The following is a 26,838-nucleotide window of genomic DNA, read 5'->3' as shown; positions in this document are numbered from 1 at the left end:
AGATTAATGCCTTACAGGCTTTGCTGGCAGAATTAATTTCTAAATTGTAGATGTGGGGAAATGTTACTCTCATTTTTTTCCTTTTCCATTTTTTTTTAGAAAAATTTACAAGTGAAATATTACTACAAAACTTTTTTTATAAGGAATTTTTGCAAAACATTTACATTTTTACCATCAACTATTTTTCTGTTTCAAAATCATTATGTAGATTTAATACCCTATGCTGCACATCAATTCTTGCGGGATGACAATTCAGTGACATGCATAAAAAAACACCACAAGGCATTAAAATGAAGACTTAAATACAAATATTGTTGCAATAAAACAGTTATAAAATTGAAAAATAGGACCTAAACATCATGCTTACTTAACTTTGACAAATTAACTTTTTCTCCTAGATTACACACTTTTATTACTGCTCTCGTGAAAGAATGTGATAAATAATGACACCAATTGCTAATGTAATCGGCAACACATACACAAACCTAACCAAAGAAAGTATATTGTAAGAAAAAAACTATTCTAACACTGGAGTTCTACCATGGTAAATACACTTTGCACTGATAATTACAATAAAGCAAAAATTTTAATGGTGGCAAAGGGAATGAACAGTGAAATGCCATTAAACAAGATACTACTGCACATCTGTGCCCTATTACTTACAACAGCTATATCCCACTGAGTCAAATAAAGGACATTGAAATTTACGATCCTTTTAAGACAGAAAAGTGGATTCAGAATGGTATGCAGAACAGACTGGCAGAATGTTTCTAATTCCAGCGGTAAAATGTGCACCTGCTAACACAAGTTAATGTACTGGAGATGCTATGAAGCCAACCAGATTTAGATTTGGATACATCTATAATAGGGATTCATTGCAGATTAAAAATTACTTCAGTTTCCTATCTGCATACATAAGTATGCATGAAAAAATTACATATGAAATGGCTGTGCAGAATGCTTGTAACTTCAGTTTACAAAACTGTTAACTTTTAGGAAATATGATATTAACATTAGGAAAGTTCTTCTTTGCATAAAGTAATGTAGAGCACTGATTGTGAAGCATAATGATAAAATATATCTTTGACGTTTCATTTCCTTTATAATAAAATTAACAGTTAATACTACCTAATGTTCATCTGTATTAAATGTAACACCTAATTGCTTTTGATGTTTTAAATCCAGATACATCAGTTAAGAGTACTTTAAATAAAATATACAAAATAATGTACAAAACCCAACTAAAATTTAAAGACTCTGTTACAAGTCTAAAAAAGCTTTAAGAAACTTGAAATTTATAACCACAGTGTAAAATTGTTTTTCTTTAATCTCAAAGCTTTTTATGTAAACTGAAAGTATAAAATACCCTCAGCTTAGTATTTTGCTACAAAGGGCTGGCCTAAAGTGTACACAGTGTAAACAATGGCATTTCTTTTGCTTCAAAAATACAGAAAACACCACAAGATTGATAAATTGTTCAGATGAGAAGTATATGATCTTTAGGGAATGCACAGGGTACCTGTTACGTCTTACAAACCAACAGCTACCACACACATTCTTTCTTTCATAATTTTTAGGGGAAAGAAAAACATCTTATTCTTCTTGCACTGTACTTCCTTCAGTTACATTAAAATATTTTGGTGTATAAATCTCCTTAAAAACTGGTCATGAGAATTTATTAACAAGTGACTGTAGATGTAAAAGGTTGTATTTATGCCTAGGGGAAGTAATTAAAAATCCTGAGTATGAAATATTTGGCCATCTTTCCTCCTTTTACCTACTACTAATTTTGACATAGAAAATGCAATTTTTGTTGTTGTTTTTTCTTTTTTTCTTTTTTTTAATATTTCCTCTATATTCACTGTCACATCTGAAAATGTAACCAAACCTTTGAAACCAAAAGTCATGTCCCAAAAAGATGATAATATTTCTATTTCCCAGTTTGTGTTTTGGTTGGAGGATCAATATAAGACTTGATAGGTAACAGATATTTATTACCAGCCTACATACTATCCTTGAAAAGTGGTGGTAATATTTGAGGGGAAAGAGAAAATGTTTACTTACTTCTTTCCTTATTAAATGTGATAATTAATTTTTTTTCTTTGGCTATTAAGTCAAAGCACAAAGAACTCAGCACATTAACCACAACATAATAAACTAGTATTTACAGAGAGGACATACTGGACAACACTCAGTTGTCAGATTGATTTCCATGAATTCTAACAAAATTAAAACAATCAAACATCTAAGGTTGAGTTTTTAAGATTCAAGTTATCTATGAGTTAGAAATGGGCCACAGATGTTTGAAAATACAGAATCATAGAACCACAGAATGGTTTGGGTTGGAACAGACCTTAAAGATCATCTAGTTCCAACCTCCTTGCCATGGGCAGACGGGCAGGAAAATATAAAATGAAATGAATTACCAAAATTGACACAATTTTTTTTCTACATAAAGATACCATTACTTTTGTAAATCATATGTTAATATCTTTCTATGGTTTTATCTTTCCTACTGTTTAAACTAATTCTACTAATAGCCTAGCTCTCCACACAAAGAGAGGAATTAGAACTCACTGATTGTCATTTGTACACACTACTATAATGTAGTAGTCAAAATTAATCTGAGGCCCACCTCAGAATCACTTTGCAGCACGCATCATTCAGCTGCTATTTGAGTAATTCCAAAATTTGAGAAAAGATGGCCAAAATTAACCGATGTGTTGTATGGACTGAGCAAAACCCCAAAATATGTCCACTGTTGTTCATCCTGTGTTCTGTTTTGCTGCGCCTTATGGGAAAAGGATGCTCTCATTAAAATATTACAAATTTATGTTAAAAACAAAGTGCCTTCATCAAATGGTATTAATCCTAGTCAAGGTCCACCCAGTTTTACATTGATACTATCAGATTTTATAAACACATTAACATACAGTGCTAAAATAGGGGGGTAAAGTTCACTTAAAATCATTACAGAATATACAGATATATAACTAAAAAAGTACAGTATGGAAATATTATTCCTCTATCTGTTTATCCAGTCATCAATTTGCGCTGTTTGTATTTTTGAAATTTTTGTCTTGTTGCACCGGTGTACACTTCCCATGCTGACCCTCCAACCTGGAACACTTACAGAAGTCATGACTGAAAAAAAGATTTCCTGCTCTGTAATCCACTTTACCAGCCCACTTCCATATCCTGAAAGGTATGTAAACTTAAGTGCAGCACTAGGTGTCCATATAAATGATCCTTTCAGAATTCTTCCATGTTTGTTGAAACGTTAGGGGTTGCTGGGTTTGAATCTTGAGAAATGGCAGCAACAGTGACAATTCTTGGAGAACCAAGAACCTCAGTAACTGAAGAGTCCAGTTCTCCTGAGGTAACAATAGCAAGGGCTGTTCCACCACCCTTCTTGTTTTGATGAGTTTTGACATGTTTCGAGAGATGGTCACTTCGCATAAACCTTTTAGAACATTCTGGGCATTCAAATCTCTTTTCACCTTTTTAAGAAGAAAAAGAAAACCAACATGTTACTGAAAGAGAGCACTGAACACTGCTTGATCATCTGAATCTCACCCTATTCTATTCAACACTCAAAGTGTCTTTATAAGGACACCGTTTCTATCTGTCTCATTTCCAGGTGTGTTCTGTTCAGTCACAGGCTTTTGGCCACCTACTCCCCACTACTGAAATGTTCTCAACAAGTATTTACTGTGCTGTGATCATCTGACGAGAAGTTTGAATTTCAGGACACCAGAGAATTTTCATAAACTTCCATAAACCTACCAGAGCAAGGGAGGTAAAAGCACTCAAAGAACAACTTTTTAAAAATGCTTTTTAAATTTAGATTACAGCAATGGGAAACAAATTCAGAAACATGAATTCCAATGCTCTATGAAGATGTATGAAATCTACACCAAGAGAGACAAATTCAATTACCAAAGGTCCTGTTACTGTTCAAATGTAATTAGTGCTTAGACATCAGGTGCTCTAAGTTGGGGGAGAAGGGACAGGGAGGGGGAGATACTCTCCTGGGGATAAAAATATGAAGGCTGATAAAATTTCTCAGCTTTTAAAACACCAGCTCTTCCATTCTGAACTGTTAAGAGACTTTGCTTTATCAGTTCCCACTTGAAACTAGGAAATTTCCCAAAAAGACCAAATCTAGTGTATGGACTAGGTTAATAAATTTCTTAAGGACTGAGCTAATCCAAGTGAGGAAACAACAACCCTGGTCCATGGCCAATCCTATGTGCCTGACCTAAATTTGTTACATTTAGACCAGGCACTAGCTAATGTGCATCAGCTATCTATAATGAAATGGTCATCTCTTTCTAGCCTACATACAAAAGAACAGTTGGAATAGATCCCTTTATATTTATATGATTCACAATCAGCCTAAATTAATGAAAACTGGAACCTACCACTTCCTTATTTTAAAGTTACTTTTTTCACATTTAAGGGTAATTTTCAGCTTAGTGAGAATCTTGACACCATTGTTTAACTATGGCCACTACAAATCAGACTTGCTTTACTATGGCTACAGAGAGGGATGACCAACCTGTGTGGGTTCTTCTATGCCTTTGTAACTCATCACTCCTTGTGAATCGCTTGCCACAAAAGATCCAGTTGCACACAAATGGTCTTTCACCGGTGTGCCAGCGCAGATGTGCCCGAAGATGAGATGTCTTGCCATAAACTTTTCCACAGCCTTCAATATGGCAGATATGCTGTTTCTTTTTTCCTGGCTCATTGCTGCCTCTAAAAAGATCATATTTAAACAGCTAAGTAGTTATATTCTAAAACATTACCAGGTATTAGGAGAAACATTTCATGCTAATAGAGGCAATTTTAATCCCCGTCTAAAAAAGCCCACACAAATGTACTTTCTAATAGAAAGCATTCAAAATTTAGGCAATATAGGACAATCTCATTCCCAAATGAGGCAAGCTGTGATAAGATGCTTAAATACATACTGATAAAAGTTACATTTACCTTCCTTCTCCCTCTCTGCAATTAGGACATGAGCAGGCAACTCTTCTCAGTCTCTTGCCAGGCTGCACTTCCTGGTCAGAAGCTTGTTGAGCTTGTTGAAGCTGCACTTGTGTTATCTGATCGGGACTAACAGCACCAATTGCTGCATTAGCAATGCCACCTACTGCTACGGTTACAGGAGCTATTGTGGCTTGCTGTACTTTTACTCCATCCTGTCCTTGCTGTTGACCTGTAAAACAAAAATTGTTTGTACCTTTTATTAGTTATTCTAATAAGTGAAATGCAGAAATAAACTTTACACATTTACATTAGGTGGACAAAAATCCACTTGGTGTTAAGGGAAGCCACAAACAAAATATTAAATCCAGACATTTTTCTGAAGTATTACCTACCTGCTAGTTTAATGAAATTTGCTATTAAAACAGCACAAGACTCCAAATTACTGATTGATACTAAGAAAAATTAACTAGTTTTACAAATGTATTCTTTTTCTTAAAAGCTGAGATAGGCAAAATCTTACACAGAGATATAGTTCAGTCAATTGCCAATTAATGTCTCCCTAATAACCTTTGAACTATATCTGCATTCAGAAAACTACAATTAGCTAATTAAGAAGTTGCTTTATGGCACTTATAGAATTGTCACTTCTCTTACAATCTGTCTTGAATCAACATCGAGCCAGAAAGGAACTTCTGAACGAAAAAGAAACTTAGGACTAGACTTGAACAAGCTAACAAACCAAAGCTTTTTTGAGATTGTTGTTTTGCATGATTCTCTACTCAGGATGGGGTAACCCTGGTTAGAACTATAAATGGGGGGAAAAGAAGCAAGAGCAGCCCCCGGGGAAAGAGATCTTGTGTTTGGGTTGATGGCAAGCTGAAGGTGAGTCAACAGTGTGCCCTGGCAGCTGAAAGGGCCAGCTGTACCCTGGGGTGCATCAGCAGAGCACAGTGAGCCAGGTGAGGGAAGTGACTGTCCTGCTCTGCTCTGCACTGGTGCAGCCTCACCTCGAGCACTCTGAGCTGGTTTGGGTGCCTTAGTGGAAGAAGCACATCAAACTGTTAGAGTGCGTCCAGAGGAGGGGACCAAGATGGTCAAAGGTCTCAAGGGCAAGATGTACAAGGAACAGCTGAGGTCACTTGGTTTGTCAGTTGGGAGAAGAGAAGGCTGAGGTGTGGCCTCCATAAAGTCTACACCTTCCTCAAGGGAGGCAGTGGAGGGAGAGGTGCTGATCTCCTCTCTTTCTGGTGACTGGTGATAGGACATGAGGGAATGGCACGATTCTGCACCAGGGAAAGTTCAGGTAGGACATTAAGAAAAGACTCTTCACTGAGAGGGTGGTTGATCACCAGAATAGCCTCCCCAGGGAAGGAATCAAATATAATTCCAAGACTGAGTCAATGAAGGAAGAATTCAGCTTCATTGTGTAAGTCCATTATCTCATTGGCTTTCTTGATCTAAGGAAATCTGGATTACTGGCTTGATATTAAAGCAAAAGAAACTATTCCAACATAGGTAAGAAGTGTAGTTTCTTGAACAACAAAGTAATATTATGTTTGTTTTAAAAGTTAGTAGTATACAGACTTAGAAAATACATATAATAAACTGAATCTGACACAGAGATGACTTCCAGGCACAATATGACAGTATGACTGAATGCCAGCCCTCTTAGTAACAGGAATGGGACAAAATATAATTTGATGCTGCCATTTTCAAAAATTCACTGTCTTCATACAACTGTGAAATTAAAGGAAATACCCTTTTTTTCACCTTATTTAGAGAGTGTAACAGTCAACCAGAATTCTTTAGAGCAGAATTCAATATTTAGGATTGTATAAATACTAGTCCTCAGTATTAAAGCATTCATTTAAAATTTAGAAATTCCTCAGGGATAACATGGTTCAGAGATATCTGAATGGGGTTTAATGGTTTCTGTAGCATCCATAACAGGCACCACCAATGGGGATAAGAAGAGCACTCTGAAGCCTCAAGTGCCAGCTACTGAGTGAGTTGACACATAGCCCAGCATGGGACAATGACTACTTCATTCACATGATTGCTGAGGGGCAATGGATGCTTGCACAGAATATCTTGTGTAACAGCCAGAGGTGAAATCTAATGCACACCACCTAACACCACCACATACATGCACATAGGTTAGTACTGAGGAACATGATATACAGAGAACCTCCCAAAGTGACTTGATTTGTCATCTAAAGGCTACTGCTGGCTACAGGAAATAGAATAAATCTGGTTTCTGCCTAGGTCAGTACCAGGTTATTTTCACCTGAAGCACTGATCAAATTTACCCAGTTATTTCCCTTAGTTTATGACTGGAAGTTGCATCTGACCTGCCTAGATATGAATAAACATGAATTCCTTGTCTTCTTAAGAAGGCCACAAATACTGACAGACACTGAATGTTTTCAGTTCTCTGAAAAGAACAACGACAAGCCCCTAAGAGATAGCGTTTGAACCCCACTTGCTATTGGACATATAGTTAAAACAAACAAACAAACAAAAAATCTAAAAGGATTCTGGTATCAGCAGCAAAGGCTTAACCTTGAGTGCAGTCCCCATATGTTTAGGATAGAACCAAGTCTTTATTTTCAGAATAGCAATGTAGTGGAAATATATTTATTTCCTATACTTAAATAGGAAAGAAAAGCACTCATGATAATCCTTGAGGGAGAATATGATAGGGTAAGAAGAACATCATGATATAAATGCAAATAGTAATATAAAGTACTTTGGTTTAACAGTGGCTGAACAGGACACTAGACCTTCCAAAGAAAGTACTAGTCCTGGGGCAGCTCCTTGTCAGGCTGTTAAACTGTTGGAACACTGAGTGCTATAAACAGCTAGAGTCAAAAAAAAGGCTATTTTTAAAAAAATATCTAATGCTTATCCTAATATGATAATATTAATATGATAATGTGACTGCTTGTGATAAAAACCAGGCACACTTTCTGGTGAGCCAAAGGTAAATGAAAACGAAGAACTTGCTCAATGTGCAGTCTTTCACAGAGCACAATCCACTGCCCATCTGTTAAACATACCCAAGGTGCAAACTCCTTTAATTCACAGAGCTGCGCTACAAATGAAGCATCTGTGAATGGTCACTACTAAAGTTAAAGATATAACAGATATTGTGACCTACTGCAGCCTCCTATTCTAGTTTCATTATCAGTCACATTTTTGAGTACATTGTTAAGAATTATACTTTCTTATTACAGTCTGTTAGAAGGATGACTCCATTTATGCCACAAAGTCCTACTGGAGCAAAGAAGTCCTGAGACCTAATCAGTCTGTGGTCAGAACTCAGTTTGAAGAGGATATTTATCTCTTTCTCTCTGATTTTCTTGAATTGGTATTAAAGTTTTGATGCAACCTTTCCCTGGGCTGTCCTGAGGTGACTTTATCATGTGGTATCCTCACAGTCTGTATTTTTGCTCAGAAATGGGCCCTGTAGCTCTAAACTAGGCCCAGAGAGACAGAGAGAGCAAAGGGCAGAGGGAAAAGATGCACACCATTTATCTGCAGAAACTTCATTTTTACTCCCCTGAAATTCCTTTTCTCACCGACTGTGCTGCCTAGCACGGACAGCAAGGGAAAGGTAAAGCTCTCAGAGTGCTCTCGGAGGTTGCAGCCATGTAGCCGGGAAGAGAAAACGGAGAGTCTTTCTTTACTTTTAAACTAGCTTCCAGTTCACTAGCCAAGACAAAAGGTTTTTCTCTAGACTGTGGCTTCTTCAGAGAAACTGCTCAACTCTGCTGCTCCAGTCCAGAAGACCAACACTGCCACACCACGCCCCCCCTTGGACGCTGCCTTGGCAGCTCCTAACCTGAAAAAAGCCATGCCTACAAAAAGAAAAACAACTTTAGACTCTGAATCTCTGAATCTACCATCTCTTCAGAGCAAAGAGAGGTTTTATTGCTTAATATTATTAATTTTTTTCATGTTTGTGAGTACTTTGCTCATTAAATAAACAGTTTTTTCCACTTCTCTCAGAGAAAATTTACCTCCCAAACTGGTTGGGGGAAGGATCACTTAAATCTGCTTTCTAAAGAGACCCCTTCAAAAAATCCTTCCTAAATTTACCCTAAACCAAGACAGCTGTCAAACCAAGGCTTTTCAAGTAAGATGTGAATTGCGACACTTGAACCCTGAGAAGGATGACTCCTTTTCTCATCCCATGATTATTGGTTAATATTCAGGATATAATTCTAGGATATGACAAATAGACATTTATAGAGAAGCCTGTTCAGCATTTCTAAAAATCCAATATATTTTGCTGATTCCATATGAACCAACTTTCACTGTCCAAATAATGAGACAACCAACTCCACAAGGGTCTTCTGACACTTCTTCAGAATATTAAATACCACTGCTGACACACACACTACCTTTCTGAACTTTCCTTCACCCATGTAAGGACAAGGCATATCTTGGAATATAGGATACACACTACTGAGCTAGTATTTATTAAACATAATACAGTAACACATTTGAGTAGAAATGATTCACAATAATCAGAAAAATGACAATAAAAATACAAAGGGGACAATGCCAAGGAAAGTTGCTCAGGCAGACAATTACACTCCCCACATGGTTTCAGTTAAACAGTAGTAAGTTGACTGCTCTTTAGCTAGAATTAACTAGTTACAACATTTTCTAATATGCATATTGATTTTTCTCCTTTAAATTAATCTCATGGAGTCACTATTTTAAACTCCCTTCCCTTGAATTCCACTTACTAAATTCAGCACAGAAGGTTCTGAAGCTCTCAAAATATCATGCAAATTGCCTTATTTGAAGAACCAAGCCACAACATTCAATAAGCAAATCTAGTTTTTTGAGGTAAAAGACTAACTGAAGAAAGCACACATAGATGATAAATATTCTTTGTCAGAACTTTACACAGCCATGAAAAAAACACTGAGAAGTTCAGTATGTAATTATTGGACTTAATTTTTGTTTTGAACTCCTGAGAGAGCACCCCAACAAGCACATTAGTAATGCACAGAGTAGAAATGGATCTATTCTCATTTTAAAGCTGTTAAACATAAAAGTCTTCTTTGAGAATAACAGGAGTGTATTTTAGGTCAGTTGAAATATCTTTTCTCCTGAAGAAAAATCAGAATTTTTTCACAAAACAACTGGCAGAACATGCCCAAAATCTCAAAGTGAGCCTGCTATAGTCTTGAGTTGTATGGGATTTTTTTTGTAAACTATATACTAGAATCCTATGGATCATTAGGAGGTTTAACTTTTACATCACTTGCATTTATTAAAGAGGAAGAAAAACAAAGGGAATATAAAGGGAAGATAAGAGAATTTAATTATTTCTTAAATCACCTCTGTCAAAGAAAAGAAACTGAGAAAACTCAATGAGTTTGTCAGCAGCGTACTAAATTAAATGAGGGCAACTTCTAGAAGTTTAAAACAGAGATGATTTTTCAGTTGAGAGGATCTAGGTCTAAACTGGCTTCTTCTTTGGAAGAAAACAAACAACAAACCCAACAAACAAACCTGCTTACTCTAAAAACAGGTGGTTGAGATAATGTTATCCACACAGGAAGAGAATGATCTCTTGACAATATCTAGATGGAGAAAAAAAGGCTTATTAAAAATATTCCTTTCAAAGTCATACTAGAGGCATTAAATGCTATTTAAAGCCTTCCAGAAATGCTGCTAAAATCAGGAGATCACTTGAAATTGCTTCTTCCTGACATTCTCCAAACCACAAGACCTGATATCACTACACTTCACCATTCATAATCAAACCCCTCAGTAACAACAGCTCTCATGTTTCAGTACACATTTCAGAAAGAGGCCTAAACAAGTCACTATATGAGGGAACAAAGTCACACTTCAGTTCATGCATGTTATTCTGTATGAGCTGTGAAAGCAGTCATTTCTCTATTTTGGAATAGAGAAAGTTTTCTCAAGTTCCCGTGATTTCTTTAGTAATGATTCCTGAAATTGTGAAATATCTCAATAAAAAAAAATTATCACTGAACTTGCATATGTCTGAGCTTTATTGTACATACTGTCAGGATATAAAGGTAAGTTACAACCAATTGTTACAAAATAACATCAATACAAAATAACATTGATACTAAATTGCATTTCATTTCCTCTCAGGCCTAAGTTCTCTCTTGCTCTTGAATAGTAACTATTTGACCATAGGACAAAATGAATACAGTAAGGAAACCTGTTATAATATTTAATTACAAATCAAGTGCAACAGAAGTCTCACTTATTGCAATATTACAAATATGATTATGACTAAATAGAAATTTTTTAAGCTTCTCAAATAAAAGAGCCTGCATGATCTTTTATCATGGGGTTTAGTCACTAGTCTTTCCCATTTAAGCCGTTAAGTAACTGCATTACTTATTAACATGAGATACAGGATTATAAAGATAAATGCTTGCACATCCTTTATTCTTCAGCATCATTTGCTCAGCTTTCCAATTCTGCATTAAAATTGTATCTTAGCAGGTAAAACTCACATATACTTTCCCACATATACTTTACTCATGTACTCAAGTTACATGAGTTTTAACACGTTCATGCAAGAAAATTTAACAACTTTAAATAATTACTATGAAACCAAATAATACACACACACACCCCAATCACATTTTCAGTTAAAAATTAATTTGCAAAACCATAACAGCACTTTAATGATTTAAGAAAGCTAATGCATGGTACCTAAATCACTTCTACAGAGTGATTGATCACTGGTTATTAGGTTTGGCCATCCATTTAAAGTCAAACCAAGCTTCCTTTTACCACACACTACACCTGCTTTCCTACACTTTTTCATCTGAAGTAGCACGCACAAAACTCAGATTACTCTCTGAGGCAAATAGAGCAGCAAGGAAAGGACTTAACTTTATTGATCTACAGAAATCATGAGAGTAAAGCATTAGAAAATTGGATCTTGGAAAGAAGAGAAATTTAAGACTAAGAAAAGGATACTTTCTGGTACACAGTTCCTCAGAAAGAATGCATACATTTCATGCTGCTATTGTGCAACCAATGTTTGCCAGCCAAAAGATGAGAGCAGCAATGATAGTTACCTCAGTAGGGTGCACCTTACTGCAAAATCTGACAAACGCTTGGCAAAATGTACCTAGAGCTACAGTGGCTAATGCTGCAAAGAAGAAAATTTGTTCAACTGTGTATTCTAAAAAGAAAGAAAAGGCTGCAGTTAGAATCCATAATTCAAGGCATATTACTACAAGACAGCCTGCAGAGTTCCAAAGCTCTACAGGCATCAGAGCTGATGCAGCAACTCACCCATTAACAACTCACTGATAGAAAGCAATGAGAAAAAATTTTCTCATCTTCCCTTGCCCTGCATAAACCAGATACTGTAAGCTTGAAAACATCCTTTAATATTCTTTTTCCACAAAGACATAAACATCATTTACGCTAAGATAATATCTATAGACTTTATATATTTATTTATAATACAATATGCTTATAATAACATGTCTATATGATATAATAGAATATAATGCTTTGGTTAAGGTATAGTCAAGTTTTAAATATTGTTTAAAAGTATGTGTCAATACAGTTAGAGATCCTCGCTTAAAAAAAACCTACTATGAAGGAGGTTTCATGCTGAAAAAAGAAGCACAAATCACATTGTAAAATTACATATATGTAAAGACAACACTAAATTTAAATATCTACAGAGAAGATGATACAGTATGCTGACAATTCTGCTCTCTTTTCTAAGCAGTAGTTAATAAAGATTTATGAAGAAACAGTACGTGACAAAAGAAGAATTCCCCAGAACAGAAACTGCAAGCACTGATACACAGGACCCACACATTCTATAGAGATCAGTTTGGAGTTAGGAGAGGAACTGGATTCACCCAGCTACTACAAGGGTCATCACAAATCACAGCATTGTGTCCAGATGCTACTACAAGCCGAAAGTTTCCAGTGCAAACTGCAGCATCAAATAGACATCTGTCTTTTCTACCTCCTACAGGGGCACTGCAGCAAGTTTCTATCTTTTATCCATGGCTAACTTTGTCAATATTTGTAAGAACTTGCTATACTCTTCTTCAAGAGATTTTTAAATCTCAGTGTGTTAAAAAATTACTGAATTGCATAATAACTACACTTAACTTCTGTTGAAATTACCGCTTCAAGAGTGAAGAAGACAATAAAGTTAGGGGGTTTAAGTATCTTTAAAAAAATGATCTTTTTTCCTTTAGTGAAAGAATCATATTGGTAACCAAAACAAAACCAAACAAATGTCCCAAAAGTTTCACTAAGTTACTTTATAGCCACAGCAGAATGTGGCCCAGTTCTTTCCTTCAACTCTTCCCCCTAACTCTAAAACAGGGATAGGACTAGAAAGAAGCCTGTGGACTGTCTGTCTCCACAGTCTGACTAGAGGAGGTCAATAACTAACAAAGTGAAAAAAACCAAAAATCCCAAAACAAAACAAAAATCAAATGCTATCTAACACGTCTGCCATATGGTAACAAAAACACACACTCAGAAAGTATAATTTTCTGCACCTCCATTCAATTTATGGGTATTGCCATGAAGTAGTAATAACTGAATCTTGAAAGGACAGAAGTAGGCTAACATGAAAAAATATAAACCAAGGTTTCAGTACTCTATTTGGATTTTGGGAGGTAGCTGGGAGCTTTTCTGGGTGAGTTTTATAGGATTTTGTCTATGCTTTAGCTGGCTTACGTATTTTACACTTGACTAGAAGGTTCATGAATTTCCTTGAAGTAAATATTTTGGCTGTATGAAATATTATGTTGGTCAAGATAAAAGTAGATATGCAAAAAAAAAAAAAAGCAAAGAGATTCAAAGGAATTTAAAGGCTATTATCAGGAAAAAACCCAAGATTCATAAAACATTTTTAAAGATCTTATACAGCAAGACTAAACATGAGCATCAAGCTTTATTTTTATTAACAGCCTGTGGATGAATAGGCTGACCAATATTAAAACTAACTTGTTCATTAAAGATGTAAAACCCGAAACTTTGTTATAGCCTTTATCAGGCAAGGATCAGCAAACCACATATTATAGAATTACAAAAGAAGGGCCACATAAATCTGGAAGATCCAAACCATTAAAGTTCTGACATTTTCTCTAACACTGTTAACCCTACAAAACTGTTTACCTATTCTTGTTTTTTGGATCAGAGCAAACTGAAAGTTTCATGCTTTTGTCAGTTACTTCCTGATGATCAAAGAAATAAGAAAATCAAGGCCCATTTTTCTTAAACTTCAGTATTTTTCTCCAGGGAAAAGCGGTCACATCATGACTTGAAACTATAATTAAGGAAACTCAGGCTTGTACTTAATGTGTATCCCAAGGGTTTTTTTAGCAGGAAGATATTAACTGATAATTCTCTCTTTACAACAAAATAATACTAGATTTCCAATCTATGAAGATTAAATGTGCATTAAATATGCATGTTGGGGTGAGACAGTTTTTCCAAGGACCAACTGATCAAGGTGTATGACTGTTATCAACTTCAGCAGCACTGGAGACTGCACTGTTAGGAACAGATGCATACAGAAATCAATATAACTGTAACCCTACCCCAAAATAAACTAAGCATGTGCTCTGATGCTACATTTCTCAAGAGACTACACATGTCCAGAGCTACTGTTTTGGTGTATGTCATAATCAGAGTAAAATATAATTTAAAAAAATTATACTTCATTATGCACTCCTGACTACTTCTAAAGCTACAGCATATAAATCAAGCTACTTTTATTAACTAAATTATCCATTAAAATGATTGACCACTAAAAAAAGAGGAGTTTTTCAACAATCATAGAACATCCTGAGTTGGGAAGGACCCACAAGCATCATCAAGTCCAACTCCTGGCTCTCCACAGGGCAACCCCCAATAATAACACTGTTTCACTTGAAATTAATACTCCTCTTAGAACATAACATCCCATTCCATATACAGCTAGCTTTTTTCAATAATCACCACTGCTATTAAAATGTTTTTAATATATTAAAACGGTAAGAAACTATTTATTTTATCTACCAGCTCCAAAATCATACAAGACTTAGAAATCCAAAATTTAAGTTACAGTGAGGAAGCTGTTGAAATGAAATTTTGAATATACTTCTTGTCTTTCCCTCACACCAGGTGGCAATGGAAGAACAAGAAGGTTGGCTTAGTGCACATCTAAGTATGTTTTAACAAAGAAAAAAATACTAACAAGCTGTTGAAGATGTGCCATATCACTCAATTCACTTCCTTGGCATTTTATGAACAAGAAAGCTCAGCCAATTCTTTTCCTGTTCTATATGCTCCAATTTCTGACAACAGGAATTGAGAGAGGGGATAGCAAAATTCTCAAGACAGGGCTTACATTTAAGGCTTACATTTTGTTCTTTAAGTTTATAGCATAAAAATAGCTCATTATAAACCTATTTTACCTTGCAATTATCAGCAAAGTTGGTACTTGAAATGCTTCCCCTTCCCACTTTATTTTACAAGTAATGATGAATTCATGCCTTGCTACTCACAGGTCAGGCAGAAAAGACTAGTTTTACTGAGGCATACTGGCAATTTATCTGAACAGGCAGATTGCACATTTCTTAGGCATCAAGTTCAGAACCACTATATTGACACTTTTATTTTTATGCTAACATCACCATGGCTAATGTTTGTTTTCAACTGCAGTTTGTTGTCAAACTGTTTCTGCCACTGTATTGAATTTCAGTTTAAGAAAATCCCATAACCAAAGCAATTTTGTCATTAGGAGACTAAATGCTTCTCCTGTAATTACTTTGGAATATTTGAAAAGGATGCCAGCACTATAATATTTAGAACACTGTGGTTCTGCAACAATTCTCAACTCAAGGCAGCCTGAGAACAGTTGTGACCTTTCATGACTTGGAAAAAGTATGCTACATTTCTATACTCCTCCCATCTATGCTCTCAGAATGCCAAATCACATAGTATGAAGTAAAAAACCAAGACAGACTCCTTTTTTTGCTTGTTTTTTTTTTTAATACAGCTCAATACTTTATACTTATATTTTTACTACAGATTCCACAGCTTGCAGCTTGTTTCTTTCAAGATATTTGCTGCATCTTGCTTGTCAATGAAGATCCAGGAAACTAAATAAACTTTAAATAACTGCATGTTATTTACAAAAAATAATCATGCAACCCCTATCCTTCAGCTCCTTTGACTTCCACCTTTGGTGTTTATACTTGCCAGTTTTCTTGTATGTAATGTGGCTATTTTAAACCTTTTTCAACTTAGCCACCTACAGGAATCCCTTCTTGCTTAGCTATACCACTCAGCAAGTTCTGTTTCTAGACACCATTACATTAACACAAGAGGAGCCCCAAAGGATACGCTGTCACAAAAATGCATTTTCATTCGTTAAACAATACAAGTGTAATATTCTAGGACTTCAGACTAAACACCTTCCCCTCCTCCAAAATCTAGCATATGTAATAGAGAGTAATAGAAGACTGTGAATAGCATGAAGATGAATCAGGTATTTTAAGTTTTCATAATAGAGGAACTTAAGAACTTTAAACAAAAACATGTCTTATGAAACAATTAAAACACAATATATTGCAGACAAATATTGAATGCATAAAAAATAGGCAGACTCATAAAAGATAAATTCAGAGAAGAAAAATCTATCGATAACTATTAAACTTATTTTTAAAAAAATCCCACTTTTGGTTCAGGAATATGCAGGTGACTGAATGAGGGAAGAGAATCTGAGCACTGCTCTTTGTATGCATCACCTGCAGTCAGCATGAGAGAGGGTCAGAAACACTTCTGAATCTTATATTCATAGAATCATACAATGTTTTGGGTCACAAGACACCTTTAAAGATCATGTAGCTCTGATTCCCCTGCGATGAGCAGAGACATCTTCAGCTAGATCCCATTGCTCAATGACCTACCCAAACTCACCTTGAACACTTCCAGGGATGAGGCATCTACAACCTCTCTGGAAAACCTGTTCCAGTGTCTCACTACACTCAGAGTAAAGCATTTCTTCCTCATGTCCCATCTAAACCTACCCTTTTCAGTTTAAAACTGCTGTCCCTTGTGCTGTTACTGTCGACAGGTCTAGGTAAAAAGTCTGTCTTTCTGACAAGATCCTGTTGTAAATCTGGAAGGCTCCCAGAGCTTTCTCTTCACCAGTTTGAATAGCCCCTACTCTTGCAGCCCATCTTCATACAAGAGGTCTTTCAGTTCTCTGATCATTTCCATGGCTCTCTTCTGGACCAGCTGTATCAGATCCGTACCTGTCTTCTAGTGGGGATCCCAGCATACTCCTGTGGATGAGGTCTCACAGCAGTGGCAAAGAGAGAGAATCACATCCCTTGAACTGCTGGCCTTGTTTGTTTTTATGTAACCCAAGATACCATAGGCTTCCTGGGCTGCAAGCATACATTGCCAGCACATATCCCATTTTTCATCTACTAATATCCCCAAGTCTTTCTCCACAGAACTGCTCTCAATCCATTACTTTATCACACAATCCATACTGAGATTACTCCATCATCACAGGTGGGGGGACCTTTATTTGGCCTTGCTTAAGTACAATGAGGCTCACATTGCCCACTTCTCAAGCCTGCCAAGACCCCTTCGGATGCCATCCTTTCCCTCAAGCACATCAGATGCACCGCTCATTTTGGTGCCATCTGTGAATTTGCCAAGGGTGCACAGAATCCCACAACATCATTAGTAAAGATACTGACAGTACTGGTCCCAGTATAGGGACATCATTGATTACTGATCTACATTTGGAGATCGAATCATTGATGGTAACTCTGAATGCAGCCATCCAGCCACTTCCCTGTCATCCATAAAATCCGTATCTCTCCAAGGCTACTGCAAGGGACTATGTCAAAAACCCACACAAAAAGCCACAGCAGATGAAGTAGATTGTCAGCAGCTCTTCTTTTACCTACCCATACAGTCACTCCAGCACAGAAGGCCACTGGATTAGTCAGGCACCATTTGCCATCTGTGAAGCCATGTTTGGCATACATTTGGGATGACATGTCGGCTGTCTCTAACCACCTCTGTACCCACATGCCTGGACATAGCTGGCAGAAGGTGTGTTCCATGACTGTACCAGACACAGAGATTAGGTTGACTGCTAATTATTGACTGCTAATTATAACTTTTTTAAAAATTGGTGTGATGTTTCCCTTTTTCCAGTCATTGAGTGACATACAGTTAATCTAATCCTTTTTTTTTTCCCTGTTTAAAGAATTGGATAGAATGCTTCAAAGTCCTCATCAAACTTTGACCCAGACAGTCATGTCTAAACAATATATTGAGTCTTTGAACTGCAAGTCCTAAAACTAGTGCCTGTCACACAACAAGACTTAATTAAGAGGGAAAGGGAAGAGAAAGCCTTGAAGAAAGGCTGAAGCTGGATGCAGACAAGTGGGAAAATGCACAAGAAGTCAGGAGACCTCAAGGTACTGACAAATTGCATAACTACTAGTCACAGTGATGTGAAAGTATCTGGACAAAGAGAGAATGCCTGAGTAGCTCACATTACTATAGAGTATGAAACAGAATGGCAAGGCTCATTATATATTTTTAAGTATCTCAATAAGAACACTTGGCATTGGATTTCATTGTCATTAGGAACTATTTTGAAGCCCATCGCACACCCCTACAAAAGACTTAAAACTCTCCAGCTTTACTATTGCCAGGCAACAGTCTGTTCCACTGAACAGAAGTCATTGCCCCAGGTTACTTTGGGGGGATGAACTCCAAATTCCCCATAATTCAGAGCATGTCACCACTCATGTTCAAGAAAAAGGCTTGAACTTCTGTTGCAAGGTGACGGAATCTGATTACTTTTGCTTAAAAAAAGTGATTTTGGAAAAAGTACACATAAAATACAAATAATTTTTTTCACTATTTTAAAACAAAATAATCTAATTCACTTTTGTATGGGGCAAACACCTCCACCATCATGTAACAAAAGTACTCTAAGAAGTATCATTAAGGTAGATATAAGTTTGATCTATTAATTTTTTTCTCATAAAGAAAGAGGGAATTTTTCTGAAGAAAAAAAAAACCAAAACAAAAAACAACCAGAAAACCCCACAAAAAGTCCACCAAAAAACCCTCAAGAGTAAGAGAAAAACACCAAAATTAACCAACCAAACAAAACAACTCCACCTACCAAAAGGAAACTATTTTTACAAATTGTATGTTTTTCTTAGAATCAACTAGTAGTAAAAGCAGTTCCTTTCACATAGTCTCTTACAGTGTCAATCAACTCATCTACACAAATCTGCCTTAATTTAAAAAGGGGCTGGGGACAGGAATCCTTTGAACTTGCATCTGCAACTCTCACAGCAGAAGCCTTGAAAAAGGGCAAGGATATTCTGCAGTATCTACTTTTCTCCAAGACCATAGAGGCAAAATTCAGGAAGTTGCGATCTATAACATTCCAGGCTATTCCCCTCCACAGGGAACCATGCGCAAAACAGCAACTGACAGCAGAGAAGAAATACTTAGTGCAGAAGTAGCTTGGTAAAAGGCTAAGACAGGTACTGATCTCACAGCAAGGCAGGTATTAGTAGATCCCTGAATGTTCAACAACCACAGTGGTTTCTATGTAGCCTGTTGTTTGTCTTTCTCTTAATTAAACAATTGATTAAAGATCTGGTTTTAATGCTCAGAAACTTAACTGGATGAGAATAAAACTTTCTTCTGTACATTTAATTTTATGCCTTTGACTGACACTTTGTACAACTTAATAAAATTTTATGGAATCACATATTGGTGTAGACTTTGAGGGACCTCTGGGGAGCATCTGGTCCCACCACCCTGCTCAGGCAGGGCCACCTACAGAAAGCTGTCCAGGACCATGTCCAGACAGTTTCTGAATATCTCTGAAGATGGAGAGTCTGCAACTTCTCTGAGCACTCAGTAGCTCTCACAGTAAAAAAATAATTTTCATCACTGACATTGAAGTTTTCTCTCAGGCCAGAAAGTGAAAGATTGTGAGAATGTCTCTGCTTTGCCCTGCGTTTTTGACCACATGCAACGTATAACCCAAAGTATGGTACTTACCAGGATCAGGTTTTGAACATTTAACTGAAAAAACACAACAACAAGAAACCCCAAACACACTTGTGTATCTTGCTAGGTTTACAGTAGACTTTCAGTAACAAAAGTAATGAAAGGTAGACCAAAATATCGTATTTACCAGAAGATCTTAAGGCTTTTCTTCCCAATGTGAAAATTTTCTCTTTTGGAATTTAGAATCTATTCAACAAAACAACAACCACAACAAAAAAAAAAAACAACCAACCAAAAAAAAACCAAAAACAAACCACCCAGCAAAAAACCCAACTCCCCCCATTTATCAAAATTTTCTATAAATCAACAACTCTGTTATAATTTTAAATTAAGTATTTTCCTGCTTTACTGTTTCATTTACTACTGAAAAACTAAAGAAAAAATGTGCTTAAATATCTCACTGCGGAAATAACTAGGAAAACCACTGTTCATGGAACAGAAATATGACACAAATACAAAAGCAGTTATTTATTGTGATTTTTTTATTGTGATTTTAAAAGGGTTTTTTTCCTAGAAACTCAACTGGCTTGATTGAAGGGGTTTGATTGAAGGACAACATAACTTCTTTTGCCTAACAAAGTTAGAGCACCTGAATCAATACATGGGATGAGTTCTTCACTCAGCCTTCTCCTTAAAATTTTCTGGACATCCTCCATACAGCTCATTTTTAACACCTACTTCTACTGCTCATTTGTGGCACATGAACTACTTGTGAAGAGTTCAGTTTATTTTCAAGACACTTCACACTGGCAAGCTCAGGTACTGCAGAAAAGAAATACCAGTCTGCAGATATTGAGGCAGCTGAGCTGTTTGTTTTTCAAAAGGTTTCCTGTAATGATGCCTGGGAATAACAAAAAAAAAAAAAAAAAACAAAAAAAAAAACCAACAACATTTCAAATAAAAAACAGCAAACCCAAGGAAGTTAACAGCCCTGATCAAGTCAGCTTATTCTATTTAGGTGGCAAGCAAAGTTTAGATCTTAGCATGTTTGCAATTTTCTATTTCATAACCATTCTTTCCTTGTAATCTTAATACATTAGCATTAAGGACTGCACATCATGCTCTTCCCTTTCCTTCACATTCTACCATGTCTCCCATTCCCAGAGTGTAGAATCAGGAAGTTTCATAAGACAGAAGCAGAGATAAGTAAGAGAAGGAAATTACAACTAATCTCTTGCATTCAAAAAGCTTGTTCTTTCTCCCTAACATCAAGTCCTGGGAGAGAAATAGTACCTTATTGAAAAAGGAAAGGAAAAAATGTCAGAATACTTATAGGTGTGGAACACCTCTTCTATGAGGAAAGGCGGGCAGAAATGGGGTTGTTCAGTCTGAAGAAAAGAAGGCTCTGGGAATACCTTATAGCACCTTCCAATACCTAAAGGGGATACAATAGACTTGAAGAGGAACTTTCTACAAGGGCATGTAGTGATAGGACAATGGGGAATGACCTTAATATGAAAGCGGGTAGGTGTAGATTAGACATAAGAAAGAGGGCTTTTACAATAAGGGTGGCAAAATACTGGAGCAGATTGCCCAGAGAGGTGGCAGATGACCCATCCCTGGAAACATTCAAAGCCAGGTTGGATGGGGCTCTGAGCAACCTAATCTAGTTGAAGACGTCCCTGATCATAGCAGGGGCTGAACTACATGACCTTTAAAGCCCCTTTCAATCCAAACTATTCTACATTTCTATGATTCACTGCTGCCAAAAAATTATGGAAACAGCTGTAAGGCCTACTGGGAGCAGGGCATGAGAGAGTGGGCACATTGAAGAGGAATTCAATGGTCACAAAATGTAGTCTAGTTAGCATATAAACACTGTATGACTAAGGCTTGGCTTGTCCAGGACCATACTTGTGATTCATTGCCCTTTTTTCATCCTCAAGTTACCAATCTCAATCCCTTTATTTTCCAAAAGACATCATATGCAAGCACAGGTAGGGTCAACATAATCAACAAAGATGATACTCAGAACCTCTTGCTCTAATACCTGCTAGAGTGTACTGAATAGTAGTACACCATTAGTAAGCAAAGAAAAAACCTACACGCAGAAAGGTTTTTCCAGCACCCTCAAATCTAGGCTGTTCTCAAAGCAGGCTTCCTATGGAGTCCCCTACCAAAGTAGAGACTTCTGTCTAAGAAAGCCATCAACCAGCACCTTCCTATCAGGAAAAAAAGTGTTCCAAGGTGAACAGGACTGCAGCTGCTCAGCTACAGCTAACCAAACTTTTCTTTGAACCATTACAGCTAAATAGAAGGTCAAGATTTTAATTCTAATTACCCAGATTAATGCTTGTGTGAGACTTCTTAAACAAGCCAGGTTTAGTGCCATCTAACTCAGCTCTTAGTATTTCAACATGCCATTCCATGCTGAGAAGTACCACACAGACAAAATTCTCCCAATAGCAAATTTCTTACTACTAAACTATGTTAGTAGTTATGTCTCCTCAAAAACATTTCAATCAAAAAGAAAAATTTTTTGCCCAGTTAAACATTTTTCATTTTAGCATATGATTATAAAAACCAAAAACCAAACCATTTAAGAGTCTATATGATACTAATGTTTGCTTATGCAGACTTGACAGCAGTCAAACATTATGTGTTTTTTCTAACAATTTTATAGTAAAAAACTGTGCCTATAGTCAGGATGTTGTTGGGAAGAGTTTATTGTAACTACTACAATAGAAGATTTTTATGACATAAAGCCAAGTTTAGGTAAGTAGTTACCAAGTTGACAAAGATAAAACTTGATTTAGGCAGGAGTTATCTAAAACATTAAAAGTCAGCAAGCTCTGCATAAAGAGGTGTCCTTGTGGGACACTGCAGAGACCTTGCACAGAGTTTACTGTAAAACTAAGTTCAGTTATCCAACCTAGAACCTTTTAATAGCTCCTTTCCCAACTACTAGACCAGCATAACCAAACAGACACTTCATAGTACATATCAAAAGTTCAGCAGCAAGTACTGAAGTACAGTCACCAGTTGGCATTATCCTTTTATTTTAAAGCAAGCCACAGAAACCATGTGCAAGCACACATTATTCTACTCAATCTCTTTGCAGAACTCAAACTTTTAAGGGAACAACTTTATGAGCTAGTGCAGAATGCAATGAGAAGTTCCACATGAATGCATGCCAGGACACAAGGTATCCCAGCTCACATATTGTCACTTCTCATTCTACATCCTCAAAAGAAGATTAGGAATACTGCCTGGTTGGAAAAAGGTTTTTTGTGCTGGCTTTTAAGCATATCAAAGCTCTATCAGTAAAGTCCCATGTTCACTTCTGGAGCCTACAAGTCTTAAGTAAGACAGAGGACAGAATATTTAAGTACAGTTTATCAAATACAAACAGTTTCATTTCATCTGACACCACTGGTAATATTAATTCAATGTTTAGCAAAAATGTCACCTATTTTAAAATCTGAATATTAGTGATAAGTGTGAGATATTTCCTCACAGTTAAGGGTTTAACGTTCATTACAGAAAATTCTGAAGAAAGAGTGCTAATCTAAAACCATCTGGTATTCTTGTAATATTAAAAAAACCCAAAACAAACCAAAGCCACAAACAACGACTACAAACAAAACAAGACAACCATACAAAAAAGCAAAACTCCAAAACTTTGTCAGACCACTCACCCGCAACGCTGGTAATGGTAACAGGAACTCCTTGAACTTGAACACCTGCAGCACTCAGGTTGGCAACACTTACTGTTTGAAGATTAGGTACTGAAGCAAGCTGGGCAGCGTTCAGAGTGATGGGGGTACCAGCAACAGCCACTGGAGCAATCTGGGCAATGGTTGTGCCACCACTTGAAGACACAGGAGTAATGGTTAGTTGTTGGGGTAACCCAGCATTTTGAACTTGCAGATTTGAAAGGCTTTGCAGATTCTGAACCTGCACAGTTTGCCAGCTGATCTGTCCTGATGGTGTTAAAGTTGGAGCCCTGATGAGCACCTGAGTTGGGCTCACTGCCTGCAGCTGAACATTCTGCAAAGGCTGCTGCTGGATGGTCTGTATAGTCTGCCCTGACTGGAGCTGAAATGACTGTGGAGGAATGGCCTGAATAATCTGCTGTTGAGGCTGCTGGATCTGTATCTGCTGCAGAATAGGCTGACCTACGATCTGGACCTGTTGAAGGGAACCTGACTGATCCTGGACGTTCTGTAGTCCATTGGACTGAAGCTGACTGGAGCTCTGGGCTTCGGAGTCTGTAGCAGTTGTTTGAGGTTCTTCAGTCGCCTGCTCTGAACTGCTGCCTGCTGTGCTTGTGTATTGGCCTGTTTCTGCAGAGCTGACCAGTGTGTCACTGCTAGTCAGAGATGTTGAGGCAGTGGTTGTAGCAGTGGAAGATGAGGAAGGAGACTCTGGCATGGTACTACCAGAGGCAGAAGTGACAGGTGTAGACGCCAGCTGATTTCCATTGGAAACTCCACTCTCAGTAGACTGGCCAACTTGCCCCGAACTTCCTCCAGTGGCAACACTGTTAATCACAGGCAAAGCCAGGGTTACCCCACCAATGTTTATAGGTAGCGTTGTTACAACTTGCGCCTGAGTACCAGGAATAGTTTGCAGTTGCAGTGGTATGGAGACACCGGGCCTAATTTGGACTGGAACTGTCTGATTTGCTAGGTTCTGAGCAATAACATTTCCTGAAGCTGTCCTGTTTGCAGTTGTGAGGATAGCTTGATTATTCCCTGCAGGAATAAGCTGAATTTGACCCTGTATTTCTTGTAGACCAGTAGCATTGGATGGATTGATTTGACCCTCTGTTGTCTGAATCTGTGGAATCACTTGGTACTGGACACTACCGCTTGGATTCTGTACTTGAATGACTTGGAATTGTCCAGGGGTTGTTGTAGAAGAATTGCCTGATTTGGTTTTTGAAGGAGATGTACTTCCATTGTTACTGCTGGAGGGACTTGCTGCACTTGAAGCAACAGAAGATCCTTGCTGAGCAACATTATTTTCTTTTGAAGCAGAAGGAGCAGCGGCAACAAGCTGCCAAGCATTTCCAGCTAGCTGAGTTGTTACCAATTCCAACTGCTGTGGCTGATTCTGAAGCTGCACCAAACCTTGATTTGGGTCTATAATAATCTGCTGCTGTCCAGTTCCTTGATTCTCACCAGGAGTTCCTATTTTGCTGCAAGTGGCTGCTAGCAAAGCGAGAGGTGAAGGCTGAGAATCCTATCCATAAAAAGAGAAAACAGAAAGGGTTCAGGACAAGAGTGCAAGTATGAAGCATCAAAAGTGAGCATTAAGGTTTGCACAGGAAGCAAAAAAAAAACCCAAGAAGGTGCTTCTGCACAAAGACCAGTGATACAGCTCTGAAAAAGGAAGTATGAATTGCTGTAAATAATCTTTAAACACAGTGCTCTTAAAAGTCTTTAATTATCAATTATTATGTGACAGCCAAGACCTCAACTGCATCATCAATTCAGTCTTTTTTTCCCCCTCAAAATAAAGAAAAAAAATTAAAAATGCTTCTATTACATGGAAAGCAGCTGATCACTGCAAAATGCAACCAAACAAACATGTCCAGGCAGTAAAAACACTGCATCCAACCAACTGTGCTTCATCCAACCCAAAGAAAGATGCCCTGAGCAGGAAATGCTGTTAGCTGAACATTTCATTTTTAATGCTAATAGTTTGGGCACTTCCCTATTCGGGTGTGTGTTCTTTACCTGTGAGCCTCCAGTTTTCCCTTTTTTATTATTATTGTTGTTATTCTCTGCCTCGGGAGATTTCTCTCCCTCTGTGGGCATAGTTTCCTCCTTCTTTTGATCTGCAAAAATATCAAGTGTAACAGGTTAATTATTCACCTTCATTTATACAATACCAAAACCCACGAGCATATCCTTTTCGGTTCCCAGCTTGTTGCTTTTGCCTCTTCATAAAAACAACAGTACAAATCACTATTACAAAAGAACGAGTCCTAAGAAACGTGGTTTGAAACCCAACCCATGGGGGCTGGAGAGTTAACACCCAGAAAGGGGAGGTTTGGTTTCCTCTCCCAGAGACAGCAGGAAAAAACCACCCACAACCCTCCTCCTCCTCCTGCCCCCTAAAGCATCGACGGCCACTGAGTGGCCGCCGATGCTTTAGGGGGCAGGAGGAGGGTTGTGCATGGGAGGGAAAGAGGGAGGAAAAGAGGAATGAAGGAGGGAAGGATGTGCTCAGGAGGGAGGGTTAGCGAAGAAAGGGGGAATGGAGGAGGGAGGTACGGAGGAGGCAAGCCGGAGGGGCAGGCGGGAGAGGAGGAGAAGAAAGGGGGCATAAGAGGAAGCAGCACGGATGGGCGGAGGGGCAGCGAGGGAAGATCGGGGTAAGAAGGGGGAGAACAGAGGGAAGAAAAGGGGGAACCCGGGAGGGCGGGATAGAGGGGGGATGAAGGGTGGAGGGAGGAGCAGAGGGAGGGAGGGGTGTGCACAGGAGGGAGAGAGGGAGGGGGTTACATACCGCTCATCCCGCATTAATGCCCCGCTGAGGCGCCGCTCTAGGGGGGAGGAGAAGGAGGAGGAGGAGGCGGAGGGTGGGGTGGGGGTAGCGGGGAGAAGGCCGGTCGCAGCCGGAGCTGGGAGGAGCGGGACGGCCTATTTTTCCACGAATGGCCGCCGCTGGGCTGTGGCGTAGCTGCCTCTCTCTCCGCCCGCCGCCGCCGCCGGCCTCAGCCCGCCGCCTTGAGTGACAGCTGGGGCCCGGGGTGGGAGGCGCGGGGGCGGGGCCCGC

The 26,838-nt window shown here is 38.0% G+C and overlaps 1 protein-coding gene across 2 annotated transcripts; it reads right to left on the bottom strand.

The window, feature by feature from the left end:
* Positions 1-117: 117 nt before the first annotated feature.
* On the bottom strand, positions 118-26,838 carry SP4 (Sp4 transcription factor). 2 transcript variants are annotated; one of them, XM_030971758.1, is made up of 6 exons: positions 26,569-26,838; positions 25,794-25,894; positions 23,748-25,296; positions 4,996-5,224; positions 4,562-4,761; positions 118-3,500 (listed from the first exon to the last, which is right to left on the bottom strand). In XM_030971758.1, exons 1-6 carry the CDS (start codon positions 26,573-26,575, stop codon positions 3,253-3,255), a joined length of 2,334 nt encoding a protein of 777 aa, XP_030827618.1. In that variant the 5' UTR covers positions 26,576-26,838; the 3' UTR covers positions 118-3,252. The 2 variants fall into 2 exon arrangements, with proteins under 2 accessions (XP_030827618.1, XP_030827619.1); XM_030971759.1 differs by lacking the exons at positions 25,794-25,894; positions 26,569-26,838 and adding an exon at positions 25,932-26,155.

Source organism: Camarhynchus parvulus, chromosome 2 (assembly GCF_901933205.1).
Source record: "Camarhynchus parvulus chromosome 2, STF_HiC, whole genome shotgun sequence".
NCBI classification, from domain to species: Eukaryota; Metazoa; Chordata; class Aves; order Passeriformes; family Thraupidae; genus Camarhynchus; species Camarhynchus parvulus.
The sequence above is the reverse complement of the archived record's forward strand: the minus strand, read 5'-3'. Positions and strand labels throughout refer to the sequence as shown.

Coding starts and splice junctions, on each gene's coding strand:
- SP4 (XM_030971758.1), bottom strand. Junction 25,297..25,793: donor GGAAAACTGGAGGCTCACAG/GTAAAGAACACA, acceptor TTTTATGGATAG/GATTCTCAGCCTTCACCTCT. Junction 3,501..4,561: donor GCATAGAAGAACCCACACAG/GTTGGTCATCCC, acceptor CTTCTTAAAAAG/GTGAAAAGAGATTTGAATGC.